Raw genomic sequence first — 19,006 nt, 5'->3', positions numbered from 1 at the left:
TTAAAACTGATTTCAGAGAGGAAGGGGAGGGGGAGAAATAGCAATGATGCGAATCATTGATCACTGCCTCCTGCACGCCCCACACGGGATCAAGCCCGCAGCGTGTGCCCTGACGGGGGATGGAGCCAGGACCTCCTGCTTCACAGGTCGACGCTCAACCACTGAGCCACTCCGGGTGGGCTAAAATAGTATTTATTTTTAAATGTTTTCTTATTAGGAAGAGAGAAATGGAAACATCAATGATGAGAGAGTCGTTGACCATTGCCTCTCGCAGGCTAACGGTATTTTTCATTGAAATGGTTGTCCCAGCCCCTCAGAGCCCCTGGGGGCGGAGGGTGGCGGGAAACCCCAAGACGCACGGCTTCCTCCTGTAAAATCAGAGCCCCTGCCCGTGCTCTGAGCGGGTGCCTGCCTGGAGCCGCAGGGGTCCCCCAGCTCTCCCTGCTGCAGGGACCAGGACGGTGACTCCAGGGGCAGCTTGGCCTGCAACCTGGGCAGCTGGCACAGGTGGGAAGTCAGTGCCCGGGAGGAGCCCTCTTCCTGTACCCGCCTGCACTGAGGCTGCTCAGGTAGGTGCCTGGTTAGCGCCTCCTGCAGCTTTCCCAGCTCCCACTCCTTTCACAGGGCACAGACCAGCTTCCTAGAGATGTCACTATTGTCATGGAAGCGGCTCCACAACTCTCCCATCCCTGCAGTGCGCCCCACAGCCCCAGCCCTGCCCTGGCCTCTGCTGTGACAGGACACCCCACTGGCACGTTCCTTGTTTCTCAGCCGAGCTGGGAGGCAGCTCAAGTCTCCAACTCACGGAACAAGTGACTCAAAAACCAGCAGCCGGCACAGACGCGCCGCACAGACAGCAGTGCGGCCGCTCACACCCGAGAGCTCAGGTCGATGTCGGTCATTTATTTATGAAACATCTACATGTAGTCTGCATTTTAAATCAGGGTTTAAGTGTGGAGAGGCTTGCCCGTCGGCCCTGGGACTGAGGTGAGTGGGCAGTGACCTTGAGGGCGCCAATGACAGGCCAACAATGAGGGACGGTAGAAACGATACTTTTATTTCTTAAAACCTCAGCATTAAGGGTGGATTTGACCTCTGCAGCCATCGCTTTTGTATTAAAAATACTAAAACATTAGTAGAAGGAGCAGACACCTCATTCTTCGCACAGTTGTCTGTACACAGAACTCAAACAAGACCCCCCAAACCAAACCGAATTTCTCTCGACCTGTGCACAAACAATCGCTTTGGTAGATTATTTTTCTCCTGAAGCACACCAATAAATACCTATATTAAGACCCACAGAGCCATTTCCACGGGACCCTGTACAACAGAACATCTCATTTGCATAAATGTTTGCAGATACACGTGTGGTTTACAGTCCCCACCCGACCCACGCCTGGCTCAGCCCCAGCACCACTGAAAGCACATCGGTGCCCAGGCTCCGTCAAGTAGACTTCTTGTTCTCCTGAAAAACACAGACGGGGGAACAGACAGATGCTTGGCAGACAACAGACAGACAGACAGACGCTCTGACCCACCAGGCATGGGGCGTGCGGCCGGTCCCAGGAGTGACCGAGCCCCTCGCATGGAGCAGCACCGTGAGCCCTGAGCAGCCGGGATGTTCCTCCCGAGGATGCGGTGCAGCCAGAGGTTCTCGTGACAAAAACCAGCCCCGGCTGGATGCGCGGGCCGCACGCGGGACGGCTGTCCGGGCCCTGACCCACGGACGCACGGCACCAACGCAGCCCTTAGGCGTCCCACGGCATCTCGTTTTTAAACAACACCGAGGGCATTCTAGAAGGAGGCACTTCCAGTGTTTATACGTTGCAGCCCTGTCAAGAGCAAGTGAACAGCTTCCAAGCAAAAGTACAGTATCAAGTGACTAACAGTGACCCACACTTGGTTTTCTGTAATCTGGAATCAAAAAGCACGACAGGTTTTTAGAAGAAAATACAGATCGATATTTAAAAGCCCAGCAGCAGAAATAAAACCTCAACACACGCAGCGCCGTCTCCACCCACCGCAGGGGAGGGGTGGGGCGGGTCTCTGCCGCGGCAGGCAGCGTTCGCTTCTCTAGAATTTGATTTGCTGACAGATTTTTAATTTGAGAAGAAGTTTGATTTTCCAGGATAAACACGACCTGACGCGGCCTTGGCCAGGCTCGCTGCACCCTGGCTGGCGCGTGTCCGTCAGGCGGCGACGTTCGGTGTCACCGTCGGCTCCCACGTTCTTTGCAGGAGTCACCGCGTCGTGCGGCAAACGGGTGCAGCTGAGGACGGCGGGGAGTGCTATTTGGTACCTGTGGGGCGGCATCCGAAACTGCACCCCCAGGTCAGAAACACGCAGACACACCGGCGTGGCGTGGCCTGGCGTGGCCTGGCGTGCCTGCCGGAGGTGGTCACAGTGTCTGGAAACTCCTAGCCAGCGTGGGAGATGAAATGTGGGCAGAGTGGGCTCCGCTCTCTCTAACCTGGAAAGACTAACAACTCGATAGGCTACGGAAACACCTGATACAGCAAACAGACTGAACGGAGGGAGCCAGAGCCGCAGCGGGAGGCCCATGCTGCTGGGACAGCGCTGGCGGCCGGCCGGTCACTCGAGCTCCTCCCAGTTGTCGGTCAGGTGGCCGCGGCTCTGGCGCCGGATGCTGACCAGCTTCCCGGCCGAGCGCAGGCTCCAGCGCGAGCTGCCCCCCGGGCCGGCCAGGCTGGTGTACTTGCCCGAGCCCTTGGCCCCCTCCTCCCAGCCCGGCCGGGACGCCTGGTCGCTCAGGGCGCCCGACTCAGCCGCCACGTCTTCGAGAGCAAGCTTCGGGGGCTCCCAGCCCTCGATCTCGTCTGGCTTCTTGGACTGTATGTTCGGCTTTAAAACCAGATTGTCCCAAAACCCAGACTTCTTCTCCGTCTTCAGCTCTTCTTTCAACCGTAAGCTGGTTCTGCGGGAGACAAAGGAGGTGGGTTTGGGCGGTGAGGGGCCTCAGATTCGGTCCATTTTGTACATAAAGTTTCTTTTTCTAAATCCATCTAAGCTGTGTGGGAAGCTAACGCCAATCAATATGTAAAACTTGAAGCAGCGAAGTCAGCGAGGGAGAATCCGTCCCCACGTGTTGTTGCTGACACGCGTGAGGCCGCGTCTCAGACCCACACGTGGACGTGCACACGGGCCGGTTCTCAGGAGACACGACTGGTGCTCACGTGCCTGCCAGTCGGCGGCAGGGACCCAGGCCCAGACTCCCATCGGGGAGAACTGCTTTTGACCTGCGGGGTCCCGAGGACCCAGCCAGCACACTGGGCCCTGGGAGACAGTGCCCAGGGCACTGCCGTGCGGGACCCGCCGCCCGGGAAGAAGGTGGTCACAGCGACACCCGCCCGTGAAGCGAGGCAGCTCGGGGCTCGGGGCTCAGGTGGGCGCTGGTCTGCAGCTCCCGCGCTCCTCCGCCTGCCGGCTCAGCTGCCTCCTGGCCTTCCCGCAGCGCCCGGTCTTCACCAGACATCCAGGGAGCCCTCCGCACCTTCCTCACTAGGGCAGGAGCACTCGATGTCACCCGACTGGCCCTGCTGTCCCACGTGACAGGGAGGGAGGGGTGCGGGGGCCGCGATGAGGGGGCACCCACTGGGGCCTGGCCTGGCCTCCAGACCACGTCCCCCCTCCCCCGCAGGGACTTACCCCCTGGACTTGGGAGATTTGCATCTTCCCAGCAGGTGCTGCTCGTCGTCGTCATTAAACAGCGAAGTCACTTCCTTCCAACCTTGGAAACCTGCTCCCTGCACCAACAAAGGTCAGGAAGAGGTCAGGCCTGGCAGCAAGTACACAGATCGGGTTTTGTAACAAATCTGTGGAGCTGGGCCTGGGAGAGAAGCTGGGCCTGGATAGAAGCTGGGCCCTGGGAGAGAAGCTGGCCCTGGGAGAGAAGCTGGGCCTAGGAGAGAAGCTGGGCCCTGGGAGAGAAGCTGGGCCCGGGAGAGAAGCTGGGCCTGGGAGAGAAGCTGGGCCTAGGAGAGAAGCTGGGCCCTGGGAGAGAAGCTGGGCCTGGGAGAGAAGGCCTGGGAGAGAAGCTGGGCCCTGGGAGAGAAGCTGGGCCTGGGAGAGAAGCTGGGCCTAGGAGAGAAGCTGGGCCTGGGAGAGAAGGCCTGGGAGAGAAGCTGGGCCCTGGGAGAGAAGCTGGGCCTGGGAGAGAAGCTGGGCCTGGGAGAGAAGCTGGGCCTGGGAGAGAAGCTGGGCCTGGGAGAGAAGGCCTGGGAGAGAAGCTGGGCCTGGGAGAGAAGCTGGGCCCTGGGAGAGAAGCTGGACCCTGGGAGAGAAGCTGGGCCTGGGAGAGAAGCTGGGCCTGGGAGAGAAGCTGGACCCTGGGAGAGAAGCTGGGCCTGGGAGAGAAGCTGGGCCTGGGAGAGAAGCTGGGACCTAGAAGAGAAGCTGGGACCTAGGAGAGAAGCTGGGCCTGGGAGAGAAGCTGGGCCTGGGAGAGAAGCTGGGCCTGGGAGAGAAGCTGGGCCTGGGAGAGAAGGCCTGGGAGAGAAGCTGGGCCCTGGGAGAGAAGCTGGGCCTGGGAGAGAAGCTGGGCCTGGGAGAGAAGCTGGGCCTGGGAGAGAAGGCCTGGGAGAGAAGCTGGGCCCTGGGAGAGAAGCTGGGCCTGGGAGAGAAGCTGGGCCCTGGGAGAGAAGCTGGGCCTGGGAGAGAAGCTGGACCCTGGGAGAGAAGCTGGGCCTGGGAGAGAAGCTGGACCCTGGGAGAGAAGCTGGGCCTGGGAGAGAAGCTGGACCCTGGGAGAGAAGCTGGGCCTGGAGAGAAGCTGGGCCTGGAGAGAAGCTGGGCCTGGGAGAGAAGCTGGGACCTAGAAGAGAAGCTGGGACCTAGGAGAGAAGCTGGGCCTGGGAGAGAAGCTGGGCCTGGGAGAGAAGCTGGGCCTGGGAGAGAAGCTGGGACCTAGAAGAGAAGCTGGGACCTAGGAGAGAAGCTGGGCCTGGGAGAGAAGCTGGGCCTGGGAGAGAAGCTGGGCCTGTGAGAGAAGCTGGGCCTGTGAGAGAAGCTGGGCCTGGGAGAGAAGGCCTGGGAGAGAAGCTGGGCCCTGGGAGAGAAGCTGGGCCTGGGAGAGAAGCTGGGCCTGGGAGAGAAGCTGGGCCCGGGAGAGAAGCTGGGCCTGGGAGAGAAGCTGGGCCCCGTCCGTCCCCTGGGGTCGCGGCTCCTCCTCCCTCAGCGGCAGGCGACCTCCGTCCCGCTGTGAGGACAGCCACTGCGGTGACCATCCATCTGCCCATCCTCGCCCTGCCCTCACCCAGGCGGGGCGGCCGAGCTGTGACCCCAGGATGGGTCCCCGCAGGTCAGAGGCCCCGCCATCCCACGGTGGCTGCAGAGGAGGGAAGGCCTATTGCTCACCCTGGGGCCACGGTTCTGCAGTCGGGGTGCGTCCTGTGCCTACGCCCGGCCTCTCGGACCCAGAGGCACGCGCTGTCAGAGCAGGGCCGGGAAAGGAGAGACTCCCCCCATCCCGCACCCCGGGGTCCCACTCCCTCTGTGGGTGGTCTCTCTCTCATCAGGGGAGCGGAGGGGAGCAGAGGGGAGGGGAGCAGAGGGCGGCTCCCGGGGGCAGACCTCGCTTTACAGAACTCTGGAATGTTCCTGTTGCAACATGAAAGGAAAGGGAACTGAGGGCTGTGTGCCAGGCCCCTGCGGCCGCCCAGGGCCACCCAGCGCCAGGGAGCGAGAGCTCCACGTCGTCCCCAAAAACCAACCCGGAGGCCTTCCCTGGGGCCAGGCTCGCGACAGCGGGGTCCCGGATGGACGAGGACCTGGCAGACGGTGTGTGCCCGTCCCGTGCCCCGCGCCCCGCGCCCCGCGAGGACCCACCAGCCCTCCGTCTGAGCAGCCCCAGGGCCATGCCGACGGCCCCCGCAGCCGGAAGCCGTGTTGACGCCCGTGCCCGTGACAGAGCTCCCGCCTGTGTCCCGGCTGCCGGTGCCCCTGCTCCGACAACCATCAAAACAGCCTTTACCGGAGCGAGGGCAGCCGAGTGACCCTGAGGCGACAAATGGCAACAGGATGCCAGGGCCTGTGAAGCAGAGGGATCGCGCGCCTGGCTCCTGGCCGTCCCTGTGCCCACACCCTCCCGTCCAGACCCCACGGATCACCAGCGCTTACACAGGCTGCTTACGCGGGTACCCTCTTCACCCCTCCGCAGGGTCGGCCGTGTCCGAGGCCGGCACCTGGGACTCCGGAGTGTCTGAGAGGCGTGAGGGACTGAGACCCTCAACCGAGAGCACGGCCGGTGCCCTGGGGGGATGCGGTGACACCCAGGGCCGAGGGCAGAGGGCCGGGTGCCTGTCCCTGGGCCTGGAGCCTGGGGATGGGGTTCTCGCAGGCCGAGGAGGGAGCGGTGAGCCAGGCCGGAGGCTGCCGTGCCAGGACCCCGCACAGCCCGGCGCTCTGCCCGCCCACTCTGAGGTGGGAGCTCCCCCGGCTGCCGGGCACGCTGCTGGGCACGCTGCTGGGCACGCTGAGTCTAGAGCGGACCCAGCCGTGCAGGAGGCCGTCACCTGCGGAACCCGATCCCAGCTGTGTCAGGTGAGAGCTGCCGGCCGTGGCCAGCCCCGCGGGGAGTGGAGGCCCCTGACCCAGAGCCCAAGGGGGACCTCCCGGCAGGAGGGAGCGCCTGGGAGGGAGGGCACCCGCCGCCCGGGCCCAGCCGTCCGTCTGCTCAGGGGCCACAGCCACACGCCAGGCACACACGCTGCAGAGGCCACGTGAGGGGGCAGCCCTCCTTCCCCCGCGGAAAGCACGACCCATCGGAGAGCACGCTGATGACATCCAGCACAGGACCAACAGGGTCACCATCAGAGACCAGAGCCGGGAGGGAGGGCGGGCTCCGCAGGCCCCTGGGGGGGGGGGGGGCGGCGTCCCGTCTGTCCGCAGGCAGCCAGGCTGCGCCTCCGTGGGGACAGGCCGCTGAGGCCATGCCGTGCATCCCACACGCGCAGCACGGACCGCACGCCCCGACGGACCCCGCTTGGTACTGGCTAACCACGTGCGCGGTGCTGACCCGCCGCCACCGACACGCTGGCCACGTGTTCTCTGGCCACCGGCTCCGCAAGGTTCCCATCTTCTCTAACCCAGAACCACCCTCAGCCACCCTCAGCCATTCCTCTAGCGGGAGGAGAGGCCCCGGGAAACTTCCGAGCAGAATCTCGGGGGGGCAGGGGGTGCTGCTTCTTTCAATCACAAACACTATGGCTCCTTGTGAATTTGAAAAAGCAACAGCCAAATATGACAATGAAAACCCCATCTCCTCAACATGGAAAGTTGTACGAAACCACAGAAAAGGCCAAGCAGACGAGTGAGCAAAACGTGAGGGAACAGGAGCCTCTGATGTGGAAAGTGTCCCCGTGTTTGTGGGGGGGACGCCGACACGGAGCGGCTCAGCTCCCGGCTCGGGTGCCTCTGCAATTTTAATGTGTCAGCAGCCGCGGCTCGGCCTGACCGGTCCCCGCGGGCAGCGGCCTCAGGAGCACAAAGGGCTCTTTGCCGAGGCCCGGCCATCGGCTGTTTGAACAGGTTCCAGGCCGGGGGAGCGAGGCCGGGGCAGTGCCCGGCTGCCTCCTCCGCTGCCAGGTGCCCGCGGGCTGCGAGCCCGTGGCGGCCTCAGGGAGCGGACTGGCCTGGCACGCCCTCGGCTCCCCGGGGTCCCTCCACCTGCTGCAGCGCTGAGTCCCTTTTCTCTCTGGTTTTCTTTCCCCTAGTTTTAAAAAATACACATTTTTAGTGATTTTAGAGAGAGAGAGAAAGAGAGAGAAACATCAGTGATGAGGGAGAATCATGGATCGTCTGCCTCCCGCACACCCTACACTGGGGATCAAGCCCTGTCACAACCTGGGCCTGTGCCCTGACCAGGAATCGAACCTGGGACCCTTCAGGCCGCAGGCCAACGCTCTAACCACTGAGCGACACCGGCCGGGCTCTTTCCCCTGTTGCGCCCTGGAGGCAGCAATGAAGTGTTTATGGAGTCCTGAGCCCGAGCAGGGTGGGAGGGGGAGTCCCGGTGGACGTCCCACCCCCTCCCCTGACCTCGTAGGCACAGGGCCGGGTTCCCACCCACACCCTGTCGGGGGGAGGAGGTCAGGTGAGCCTCACAGGCCTGTCATTCCCAGGCATCTCCCCGGGACCTGCGTTAACCTTTCTCCATCCTGCGCCCTTATCTCTGGGCGCCCCGGTGCCCTCTGCCCTCGAACAGCAGGAGCCGCGCTCAGAGCCGACAGCCAGGGAGCCGCTCCCGCGCGGCCCCGTCTCCCAGGCGGACTGAACAGCCGTCGGAGCCTGGACGCGGCCTCTTCCACCGTCTCCCCGGAGAGCTTCTGCCTCGTGTCCTTTCCAAACACCCACCGGAAGCTAAGGACAAGCGGTAGACGGACCGCGGTGGTTCCTCACTCTCGGCAGGACGGGCAGGTAGGTAACGGAGTCTTTACCTCCACAGCGCATGCTCCAGCCAACACGAACATTAAGCTCTTCAGTGACGACCTCATCTTCAACTGATGTGCCAACGTAAGCGACAGCCTTCCTGTAACCGGGCACGCCCGACAGAAACACGCATCGACACGTGTGGGTAACTGCACGGACCCGAAATAAAATCCACAGCCCTGGCCGGGCTTCCCAGTGGTTAGAGCGCCGGCCTGTGCACCGAAGGGTCAAGGGTTCGATTCCCCGTCAACAGTGTACACCTGGGCTGCAGGTTCAACCCTGGCCCTGGCTGGGCACGTGTGGGAGGCAACCACTTGATGTCGATGTCTCTCTCTCTCTCTCTCTCTCTCTCTCTCTCTCTCCTCCTTCCTCTTCGTCCGTCCTCCTCCCCCTCCCCCTTCCACTCTCTCAAAATCAATGGGAAAAATATCCCCGAGTGAGGATTCACAGAACAAGCAAACAAACAAAAACAACCCACAAGCACGCCCACGTGGCAATGGGGCGGCGCAGCCGCCGCCTCCCGGGGCCGTGCTCCTATGCCGCACTGGCTCGCAGGCACGAACAGCCCTGCTCCGTGAGTGCTCACTGGCCTGCACAGCCCCCGCGTGCGGTCCGCATTGGCGGCTTCCACAACGGGTTCCTCATGCCAGCCCTCCCGCAAAACTCCGAGAAACCTTGCTCTGTCTTCACGGTCTACAAGGCTGCCGTGGGGCGTCTGTGTCCCCCCAAATCCACCTGTTTACACCCTGCCCCCCAAGGGGATGCAGGAGGAGGCCGGGCTGTGGAGGTGAGAAGGTCATGAGGTGGAGCCCTCCTGAGGGCGATTAGCACCTTCTGGCCCAGCCCGTGTCCCAGGGGGCCCAGCCCGTGTCCCAGGGGGGCCCAGCCCGTGTCCTGGGGGGGCCCAGCCCGTGTCCCAGCCCATGTCCCAGGGGGGCCCAGCCCATGTCCCAGGGGGGCCCAGCCCGTGTCCCGGGGGGCCCAGCCCATGTCCCAGGGGGGCCCAGCCCGTGTCCCAGGGGGGCCCAGCCCGTGTCCCAGGGGGGCCGTGAGGAGCCCGCAGCGGGAGAGGCCCCCACAGCTGGGGTGAGCTCTGTGGCCGGGCACCCAGTCTGGGCACCTCCCAGCAGCCAGATGGACCAAGATGCTTAAAATGTCGGTCTCTAAGAACCTGAAAAATCCCAATCAAGAGACACAATCCATTCCTTTGTCAACTAGACTCCAAAACACAGGAACTTTTTTTGCTAGAAATATTCCAGACAGAGACACGTCACCTACTGCAGAAGCCCATGGAAGGTTCCATCTGCGCCTCGTGTCCCGGGAGAGTCCCTTCCGCACACAGCACCTCCTTTGTCCGAGCGGCTCCTAGAGTCCAGGTGAAGGGAGGCGGGGGGCAGGTGCACGCTCACACATCACCGCCTGATCCCGGGAACGCCCGCCCCCCCCTCCCCGGGCAGCTCCCCCTGCACACGCCCCATCCGGCGCTTAAGCTCCAGGGGAAGCAAACGGGGCAGCTGCTGTACTGGAGTCTGAGCCGAAACACAGTTTCGTCGGTGCGTTCCTCAGGCACTGACCGTGGGGCCGGGATTTTTGTAAGACAAAATGTCAGTATTTGAAAAATAGAGAAAAACGGTGTTGCAAATTCATGACCTGTGGCGTTAGAGAAACAGAGTCCCAAAAGTTTAAACTCAGAGAAACGTGGATTCCAACTGTCGGCGGCCCATGACGTCAGGAAGCCCCTCTACCTCCCGCAGCCCCTCCCTGTCAGTGGGGCGAATCCCCTGGAGGAGGCCGCGCTGTGGGAGCCACGGGGACACGGAATTAACAACAAGTCCCGAATCGCTGCTCTCACGGGAAACACAGGGCAGGGACTGTGAGCCCCGGTCACACGTGTTCATCAGTCAATCCTAACCTGTGTCACGCGTGTTTATGCACAGGCCCCGTATTGCTGCTCAGCCCGCCCAGCGCGCTTTCTCCGCCGGACACACCGGCCTCCACCGGGGAGCCAGGCGTGGGCACTAAGCCCGGATCGTTCGAAACAGCAGCGTCAGCACCGAAAAGCACTAAACTCGAACCACACAGAGCCGGACCGCAAACAAGACGCGGCACGTGTGACGGCTGACACCGTGGGCCAGGCACACGCACCCTCGGCCGGACGTGGGCCTCACGGCTGCGAAGACAGGACGGCTCCCCAGCCCTGGACTGGGGTGAATTCCCAAACACGGAGCCCACGGAGAATCATGGAGAACCACGGAGCCCACGGAGAACCACGGAGCCCACGGAGAACCACGGAGCCCACGGAGAATCACAAAGCCCACGGAGAACCACGGAGCCCACGGAGAATCACGGAGCCCAGGGAGAACCACGGAGCCCAGGGAGAACCACGGAGCCCAGGGAGAACCACGGAGAACCACGGTGCGGGTGTCCGTCCCGGGCCACCGTGAGGCTGTGCCATGGCCCGCGGCGGCGGCGGCGGGTACAGGGTCTGCTGTGAGCCGCCAGCTCTCGGAATCGGACTCGGGCGCCTCCAGCGGCCAGGACCGGGCACTGCCTCCGCGTCGCCCACAAGACGCCTGTACACAACGCTGTGCTCCCTCCACGCGCGATGAGCTGAACCACGGGTTTCTTTCTTTTCTTTTAAAAAATATATTTTTATTAATTTCAGAGAGAAAGGAAGAGGGAGAGAGAGAAACATCAATGATGAGGCGGAATCACTGATGGGACTGAAGGGTCACCGGTGTGATTCAGGTCAAGAGCACGTACCCCGGTTGCAGAGTCCCAGCCCCGGGGGGCGTGAGCGGAAGGCAACCAATAGATGTGTCTCTCTCACGGATGTTCCTCTCTCCCTTCCTCCCCCCTCCCCGCTCCCTCCCTTCCAGTAGCTCTGAGTCGGGAAGACATCCCTGGTGGGGATTTTAAAGCACGTGCTCTCTAAACGCTGACTTCGCTGGACTCCAGTTGTCCGGATGCTCAGAACCACGTCACCCCCTGGCCGAGTCACGGGGAGCCAAGGCCGCCCTCAGGGCCGCACGGGGAGACTGGCCAGGCCCGGAGCGCGTGCGTCACGGCCGCCGTCTGCGCCTGTCCCCGCATCCGGGACGTGGTGACCCCACGTCAGCGCTGCTGCGATGCCCAGCACCACGGACGACAGGCATCGTGCTGGCGCCTCCCTCCCAGGCTCGCGTGGAGGCTGGGCCGTCCCGCTCGCACAGGGTCAGGCGCGCAGGGCCACAGGCCCACCCTCCACGCCCGACTCGCAGCTGCGCTTCCTGGGAGCGATGCCAGGGCGCATCTCTTTCTTTTTGTTTTTTACTCCTCACGGAGGACATTTTCCCATTGGTTCTTAGGGAGCGTGGGAGAGAGAGGGAGAGACGGAGAGAAGCATCGATGTGAGAGAAACACATGGATGGGTTGCCTCCTGCACACGCCCCCCCCCCCCCCCCCAGGCCCAGGGGCGGGGAGAAGCCTGCAACCAAGGTACATGCCCTTGACCAGAATCGAATCGAACCCGGGACCCTGTGGTCTGCAGGCCGGCGCTCTACCCACTGAGCACACTGGCCAGGCGATGCATGGCTGTGGTGCAGTGCCATCCACCTGAGGGGGACACCGGCTGGTGGGGGCTCCCGGGCTTCATCAGGACTGTGAACACGTGAAAAGTTACCCACGTGCAATGCCCGTCCATCACACCTACGGTGCCGCAGGGACCGGCGTCCGTGTGGGCAGCCGGCTGGGAGGTGTCCGTCCGGCCGCAGGGTCACTGAGACGGCGACCAGGTACCCAGGGACACGCCGCTGACCGCGGCTCCACCTCCGGAAACGTCTGCTCAGGGTGGGCAATGGCTTCCGCGCAGGTTGTAAGGAGACCAGACCTGCCTGCTCACGTCCCCACCGGGGGTTTCCCAAGTCTGTGTGTCCATGCGAGGGGGCGCTACACGGCGCGCGCGTGCGCACACACACACACACACACACACACACACGCACACACTTGCATGTACACACACACATGCAAACACACACGCACATGAACACACGTGTGCACACAAACACAAACACACATATGCACATGCACACACACACGCACTCACGTGCACATGCACGCACACACGCACACACACGCACGTGCAAGCTCTTCGCCGAACGCTAAGGCCGCCCACGGCTCAGTGGGAAGCAGCCAGCGGTGAGTGTTGCTCGAGCCCTCAGTCTCCTGCCCAAGCCCACACCCCACCCCCCACCCCAAGATGCAGGCCTCCGAGTGCTGGTTCTCTGAGCTCAGGTGGAGCGTCCACCAACCAGCTGAGCCCATGCCTCCCCCAACCCCGACCCCCACTCCCCACCTGCACCTGCACCCCTCGCGAACCTCAGCCGCACGCACTCCGAGCCCCCCGAGGCTGAGCCTGTCACCACACGAAGGTTCCCCATCCGGGCCCTTCCGATCCCCAAAGCAGGATGAGGAGCACATGACTCCCTGGCGTTTTCGGGGAAATGCCTAGGAGGACCTCCAAGCCTTTAAAATGGTGGCATGAACCTGCGCCCAGGGTTCTCCGAGGCTGGTTTCCGGGGCATTAGTGTGGCTGCTGGCTAAGTCCCCACGCACGCCCCGGGCCCTGCAGCCCATCGGCCCCCACAGCCCATCGGCCCCCACAGCCCATCGGCTCCCACAGCCCATCGGCCCGCACAGCCCATCGGCCCCCACAGCCCATCGGCCCCCACAGCCCATCGGCCCCCACAGCCCATCGGCCCCCACAGCCCATCGGCTCCCACAGCCCATCGGCCCCCACAGCCCATCGGCCCCCACAGCCCATCGGCCCCCACAGCCCATCGGCCCCCACAGCCCATCGGCCCGCACAGCCCATCGGCCCCCACAGCCCATCGGCCCCCACAGCCCATCGGCCCCCACAGCCCATCGGCCCACGGGCAAACCGCCTGGCACCTCATCCAGCCCGGCCCCCATGGCCCATCGGCCCCCACAGCCCATCGGCCCCCACAGCCCATCGGCCCCCACAGCCCATCGGCCCCCACAGCCCATCGGCCCACGGGCAAACCGCCTGGCACCTCATCCAGCCCGGCCCCCACAGCCCATCGGCCCCCACAGCCCATCGGCCCCCACAGCCCATCGGCCCGCACAGCCCATCGGCCCGCACAGCCCATCGGCCCGCACAGCCCATCGGCCCGCACAGCCCATCGGCCCCCACAGCCCATCGGCCCCCACAGCCCATCGGCCCCCACAGCCCATCGGCCCCCACAGCCCATCGGCCCGCACAGCCCATCGGCCCGCACAGCCCATCGGCCCGCACAGCCCATCGGCCCCCACAGCCCATCGGCCCCCACAGCCCATCGGCCCCCACAGCCCATCGGCCCGCACAGCCCATCGGCCCCCACAGCCCATCGGCCCCCACAGCCCATCGGCCCGCACAGCCCATCGGCCCCCACAGCCCATCGGCCCGCACAGCCCATCGGCCCCCACAGCCCATCGGCCCCCACAGCCCATCGGCCCCCACAGCCCATCGGCCCCCACAGCCCATCGGCCCCCACAGCCCATCGGCCCGCACAGCCCATCGGCCCGCACAGCCCATCGGCCCGCACAGCCCATCGGCCCCCACAGCCCATCGGCCCCCACAGCCCATCGGCCCCCACAGCCCATCGGCCCACGGGCAAACCGCCTGGCATCTCATGGTCCTGCCGAGGCCCCACAGACCCTGTGGCAGAGGCGAGGCCCGGGGGAGGCCCCAGGAGACAGCTGGCACTGCCCGCCACCGGGGCTGAAGTGAGGGCTCGTTGAACCCTGTTAGTCTTTCCTTATTATAAACCACTAGAAGCCCAGCACGCAAAATCACACAGCCCCGCCCACCCGCTCGCACCTCGCCGAGCTCCCAGCCCCGCCCACCCACGTGGGCCTCACCGAGCCCAGCCACCCGCCACCCTGCCTGCCCGCCCGCCCGCCGGCTGCCCGCCTTGCTATGATCAGAATCTGTGGGCCACGCCGCGTGAGCCCTGAGCCCTGCCTTGCTGCCAAGAGCGGCTCGCGGGCTGGGGTTGGGGGTAGGGGTGGGGTGAGGGGAGGGACGGAGAGATGCTCCATGCATCTCCTGGTGACCGGTCTTTGGTCACTATGGCGTCACGGCGTTACGGCCAGTTGCTTTTTATAATATAGATTGCAGTGAATGTTTCACCTTCTAACCTCACTGTTTTACTATAATAAAAATAGATGTGTGTTCATGACAAAGGAAAAGCTCAACAGCCCTGGCTGGTGTGGCTCAGTGGATAGAGCGTCGCCCCGTGGACTAAAGGGTCCCGGGTTCGATTCCAGTCAAGGGCACATGCCCGGGTTGCAGGCTCGATCCCCAGTAGGGGGTGTGCAGGAGGCACCAGATCAATGATTTTCTCTCATCATTGATGTTTCTCTCTCTCCCTCTCCCTTCCTCTCTGAAATCAATTTTATATATATTGATTTAGTACTTTACTAAAATATATATATATATATATATAGTGCAAATTCACTTTAAAAAAAGTTCAAGGAGAAGCCCAGAGAAATTTATTTTCAGTGTGGAAACTATTTTTGGAACAATGCAGTGTTCCTTAATCCAAATAATGATTCCACATGCCTTGCATTTCTAACGTATTAGAACCTCACACTAAGCTACTTTTTCTTTTTAAAAACAGCCGATTACCGCTGTGTGAAGCTCAACGTGCACATCTGAGTGCAAACTCTACCCCTTTCCAGAACAAGGCGAAGTGGCTCCGCGGCCCAGCTGACCGCCTGGGCGCGGGGCCGCGAGGTGCGGACGGAGAAACACGCATCGGTGCATCCTTCCCACACTGCTTCCTACTCCTTCCAGCTTTAAAACAAAAATGTCTAGGCAGAAGTTTTATGGCAGACTTGCCATGAATTCTCTAATTTAATTCTAACAGAAACTGGCTTTGGGATAAAGACCAATCCTCCAGAAGGAATGAAATTTAGCATAAAAATAAAATCTGTTTTTCTATAGCAAAGTTTCTTCAACACATTAAACTATAGACACCCGTAACGAAGTGATGTAAAGCCACCCGCGGAGTCTCACTCCTGGAAGACAACGGGAAAATCCTCCTGGCTTCGGTGGTGGCAGTTTCTCGGGCACAGACACAATCCATGAAGGGAGTCACTGACACCCTGTACTTCACTAAATTACACACTTCTGCTCTGACAGTGGCTGTCAGGAGATGGAAAAGAGCCACAGGAGCGACTATTGGGAAAGACACGGCCGATAAGACTGCTGTTCAAACACACCAAGAACCCTTAAACCTCAACAACAAAAAAACAGAAGTCAGTGGTTTTATTAAAAATGGGCCACAGCCCTGACCGGTTTGGCTCAGTGGATAGAGTGTCGGCCTGCGGACTCAAGGGTCCCAGGTTCGATTCCGGTCAAGGGCATGTACCTTGGTTGCGGGCACATCCCCAGTAGGAGGTGTGCAGAGGCAGCTGATCCATGTTTCTCTCTCATCGATGTTTCTAGCTCTCTATCCCTCTCCCTTCCTCTCTGTAAAAAGTCAATTAAAAAAATAAAATAAAATAAAAATGGGCCACCGACCGTCACAGACACGCCACCAAGGAGGAGGGAAGCGCGTGGGAAGATGCTCCACGCCCCACGGCCTCAGGACATGCAACCGAGAGCCCCGGAGCCCTGCGCACCGGGGAGACCACAGGCCAGTCCGCGGGAGGACGCGGGACGCGGGCGGCAGGAACCGCACGCACTGCTGGCGGGGATGCAGGGGGCGCAGCCGAGGAGGAAGACAGCGTGGGGGTCCCACAACACGAAACCCACTCTCACCACGCGACCCAGCAATCACGCTCCTCGGTATGGATCCATCCGAGTTAAACACTTAGGTCCGCACAAAGCCTGCGTAAGGATGCTTCTAGCAGCTTCACGCCAAACTGAACGTGAAAGCAACCGCGACGTCCGTCCGCAGGGGATGGATGACCTGTGGTCCCCCCAGGCCAGGGGGTGGGATAGTATTCAGCTAAAAAGGCATGAGCGCTCAAACCCCGAAAAGGGGGGGCGGAAACTCAGTGCCTGTGACGAGTGAAAAGGCCACCCTCTGCAGGATCCCCAGCCGAAGGCATTTGGGAAAAGGCAAAACCAGGGAGCCGGTCATTGATGGGGTACCAGGATGGGAGAGGGAGCGTGAGTAAGCGGAATGAGGAGGCTCCGGGCCGCGGGGCTAGGTGACCCTATGACCTCGGACACACTTCCTGTTACATTTGTTGCAGAATCTGTAGGACAGGTCGGAGGGCCCTGTGCTGAGGGCTGCAGCTCCCCTGAATGGGGTGCTGGGAGAGGGGGGCTGTGCATGTGGGGACGTAACACAGACGGGAAGTCAGTCTTTTCCACTCAGTGTTGCTGGGTACCTAACAACATAACTTCTTTCTTTCTTTTTTTTTAAATATATTGTATTGATTTTTTACAGAGAGGAAGGGAGAGAAATAGAGAGTTAGAAACATCGATGAGAGAGAAATATCGATCAGCTGCCTCCTGCACACCCCCCACTGGGGATGTGCCCGCAACCAAGGTACATGCCCTTGACCGGAATCGAACCTGGGACCCTTCAGTCCGCAGGCCAACGCTCTATCCACTGAGCCAAACCGGTTTCGGCCAACATAACTTCTTAATTAAGCCCAGCCAGTGTGGTTCAGTGGTTGAGCTTGACCTATGAACCAGGAGGTCAGGGTTCAATTCCCAGCCAGGGGACATGCCCAGGTTGTGAGCTTGATCCCCAGTAGGGGGCGTGCAGGAGGCAGCTGATCAATGATTCTCATCACTGATGTGTCTCTCTCCCCTCTCCCTTCCTCTCTAAGATCAATAAAAGCATATAAAAGTAATAACCGATTAAAACCCACACAAAAATACACAGTTAACAGAAGGATGCGGACACCAAGTTGTAAACTAGAAAATCAGAAAAACAACAACGTTCCTAAGGGTTGAATCCGTGTTGCTGTTCAAGCTCCCATTCTTCCAACGTTTTCTTATGTGAGAAAATGTCCAGAATAAAACCAGAGGAAAGCACACAGGTTGTAGGATTCGTCAGGAGAAATGGAGGCGGAACACAGGATCAATTTAAAATGTTAAAGTTCATCCAAAAAAAAAAAAGATCCCGCTCATCTTTAATCCACAAGAGTTACTTGGAGTGTAACTCCGTCGCCGCAAATACATTCTCATCGTTCTACCTGAGAGAGCTGCTGTTTAGAGGAACCCTGCGGTTTTGAGATTAAAAAAATAAAAACAGCTGTCAAAAAGCAACTTCGGAAAGCAGCTCAGACAGAACCCTCACCAGATTCAGGGACTCACGGAAACTATCCCAGACCAAGTCCTGAGAGAGAGAGAGAGAAAGAGAGAGGGAGAGAGAGAGAGAGAGAGAGAGAGAGAGAGAGAGAGAGAGAGAGAGAGAGAGACTTCCAACAGCTGTAACAGCCGTCCCCAGACACTGAACAAAAGGGACTTTCTGGCCACCTTCACGGGAGAGCGAGGGAGCCCTTGCTTTCCGACCTCATTCCCCGGCCACGGACGCACAGCCAACGCGCGTCGGAAAAAGAAGCGGGGAGGGCGCGCACGCACCGCCCGCAGGCTCCACCGGGGACCCTTTCGAATGAAGGAATTCTGCGCATTCCGAGCGTGTCTGGTACCTGCAGGGCCGGTGCCTGCACTTTCCGCAGAAAGGTCATCCGCCGCCTCCCTCCAGGCATCAGAGGTTTACGGACAGGAAGCGGCTGCGGATCCAAACAAGTGTTTCGCCCACTTGGCACGTAGCTGGGGTCGTGGAGCGCTTTCTGGTCTCCGCCGGCGGCGGGCACCGCCCCCGGGGACCAGGACCTGCCCGCGATCCGTCCCGCGTGGGGGACTGGCTAAGGTCCGGGGTGGCCTCCACCTCCGCGGGGAGGCCACGGCCACGCGCCGCAGGTGCCCTGTCCCCTGGATCGCGTTCCCGACCCCGCGTGGGGTGCTCCACACAGACGATGGCGGCGACCCGGGACACGCCTGGGGATCCTAACGGGCCGCGGGCCCAGGCCGCACCTGCGCACCGCTACCTGTGCGCCCCGGTTCCCGCGCGCCGCCCTCCTCTCCGGCGCAACCTCGCTTGCGCGCCCCCGTCTACGCAGCCCGGGCCCCACCTGCGCGCCCCCCACCTGCGCGCCCCCCACCTGCGCGCCCCCACCTGCGCGCCCCCACCTGCGCGCCCCCACCTGCGCGCCCCCACCTGCGCGCCCCCCACCTGCGCGCCGCTGGCGTCCACGTTGGGCGGCGGCTCCCCCCGCAGTCCGTCCTCGTCCTCGGGCGGCTCGTCCAGCAGCACCCGGCTGCGGCTCAGCTTCCACATGCTCGGTCCGGCCCGGCGTCCGCGGGTCTGCGCGCCCCTCCGGCCGGCCCGCGGCGCTCGGAAGCTCGGGCGGCGGCTCCAGCGAGGCCCGGACGCGGCGAGGGGGCGGGGACGGCCGGGCGGGGCCACATCTCCCTCCGGGACCCGGACCCGCCCTGCGCCCCCTCCTCCATCGGGCACCCGACCCACCTCCGGTCCCCACCTCCACTCGGGAC

At 62.1% G+C, this 19,006-nt stretch overlaps 1 protein-coding gene across 1 annotated transcript; it reads right to left on the bottom strand.

Annotated features, from left to right (window-relative positions):
- Positions 1–1,015: 1,015 nt before the first annotated feature.
- Positions 1,016–19,006, bottom strand: TDRP (testis development related protein). Its single transcript, XM_079779032.1, has 3 exons — positions 18,687–19,006; positions 3,667–3,764; positions 1,016–2,935 (listed from the first exon to the last, which is right to left on the bottom strand). The coding sequence occupies exons 1-3, from the start codon at positions 18,789–18,791 to the stop codon at positions 2,593–2,595; spliced, it is 546 nt and encodes a 181-aa protein (XP_079635158.1). The 5' UTR covers positions 18,792–19,006; the 3' UTR covers positions 1,016–2,592.

This window comes from Cnephaeus nilssonii, assembly GCF_951640355.1.
Source record: "Cnephaeus nilssonii genome assembly, chromosome: 8".
Taxonomy (NCBI): domain Eukaryota; kingdom Metazoa; phylum Chordata; class Mammalia; order Chiroptera; family Vespertilionidae; genus Cnephaeus; species Cnephaeus nilssonii.
The sequence above is the reverse complement of the archived record's forward strand: the minus strand, read 5'-3'. Positions and strand labels throughout refer to the sequence as shown.

Excerpts from the sequence above, each read along its gene's own strand:
- TDRP (XM_079779032.1), bottom strand. The coding sequence starts at position 18,791 with ATGTGGAAGCTGAGCCGCAGCCGGGTGCTGCTGGACGAGCCGCCCGAG. Across the intron at positions 3,765-18,686 it reads TGGACGCCAGCGGCGCGCAG|GGAGCAGGTTTCCAAGGTTG; the intron begins GTGGGGGGCGCG and ends TTGTTGGTGCAG. Across the intron at positions 2,936-3,666 it reads AAATCTCCCAAGTCCAGGGG|AACCAGCTTACGGTTGAAAG; the intron begins GTAAGTCCCTGC and ends TGTCTCCCGCAG.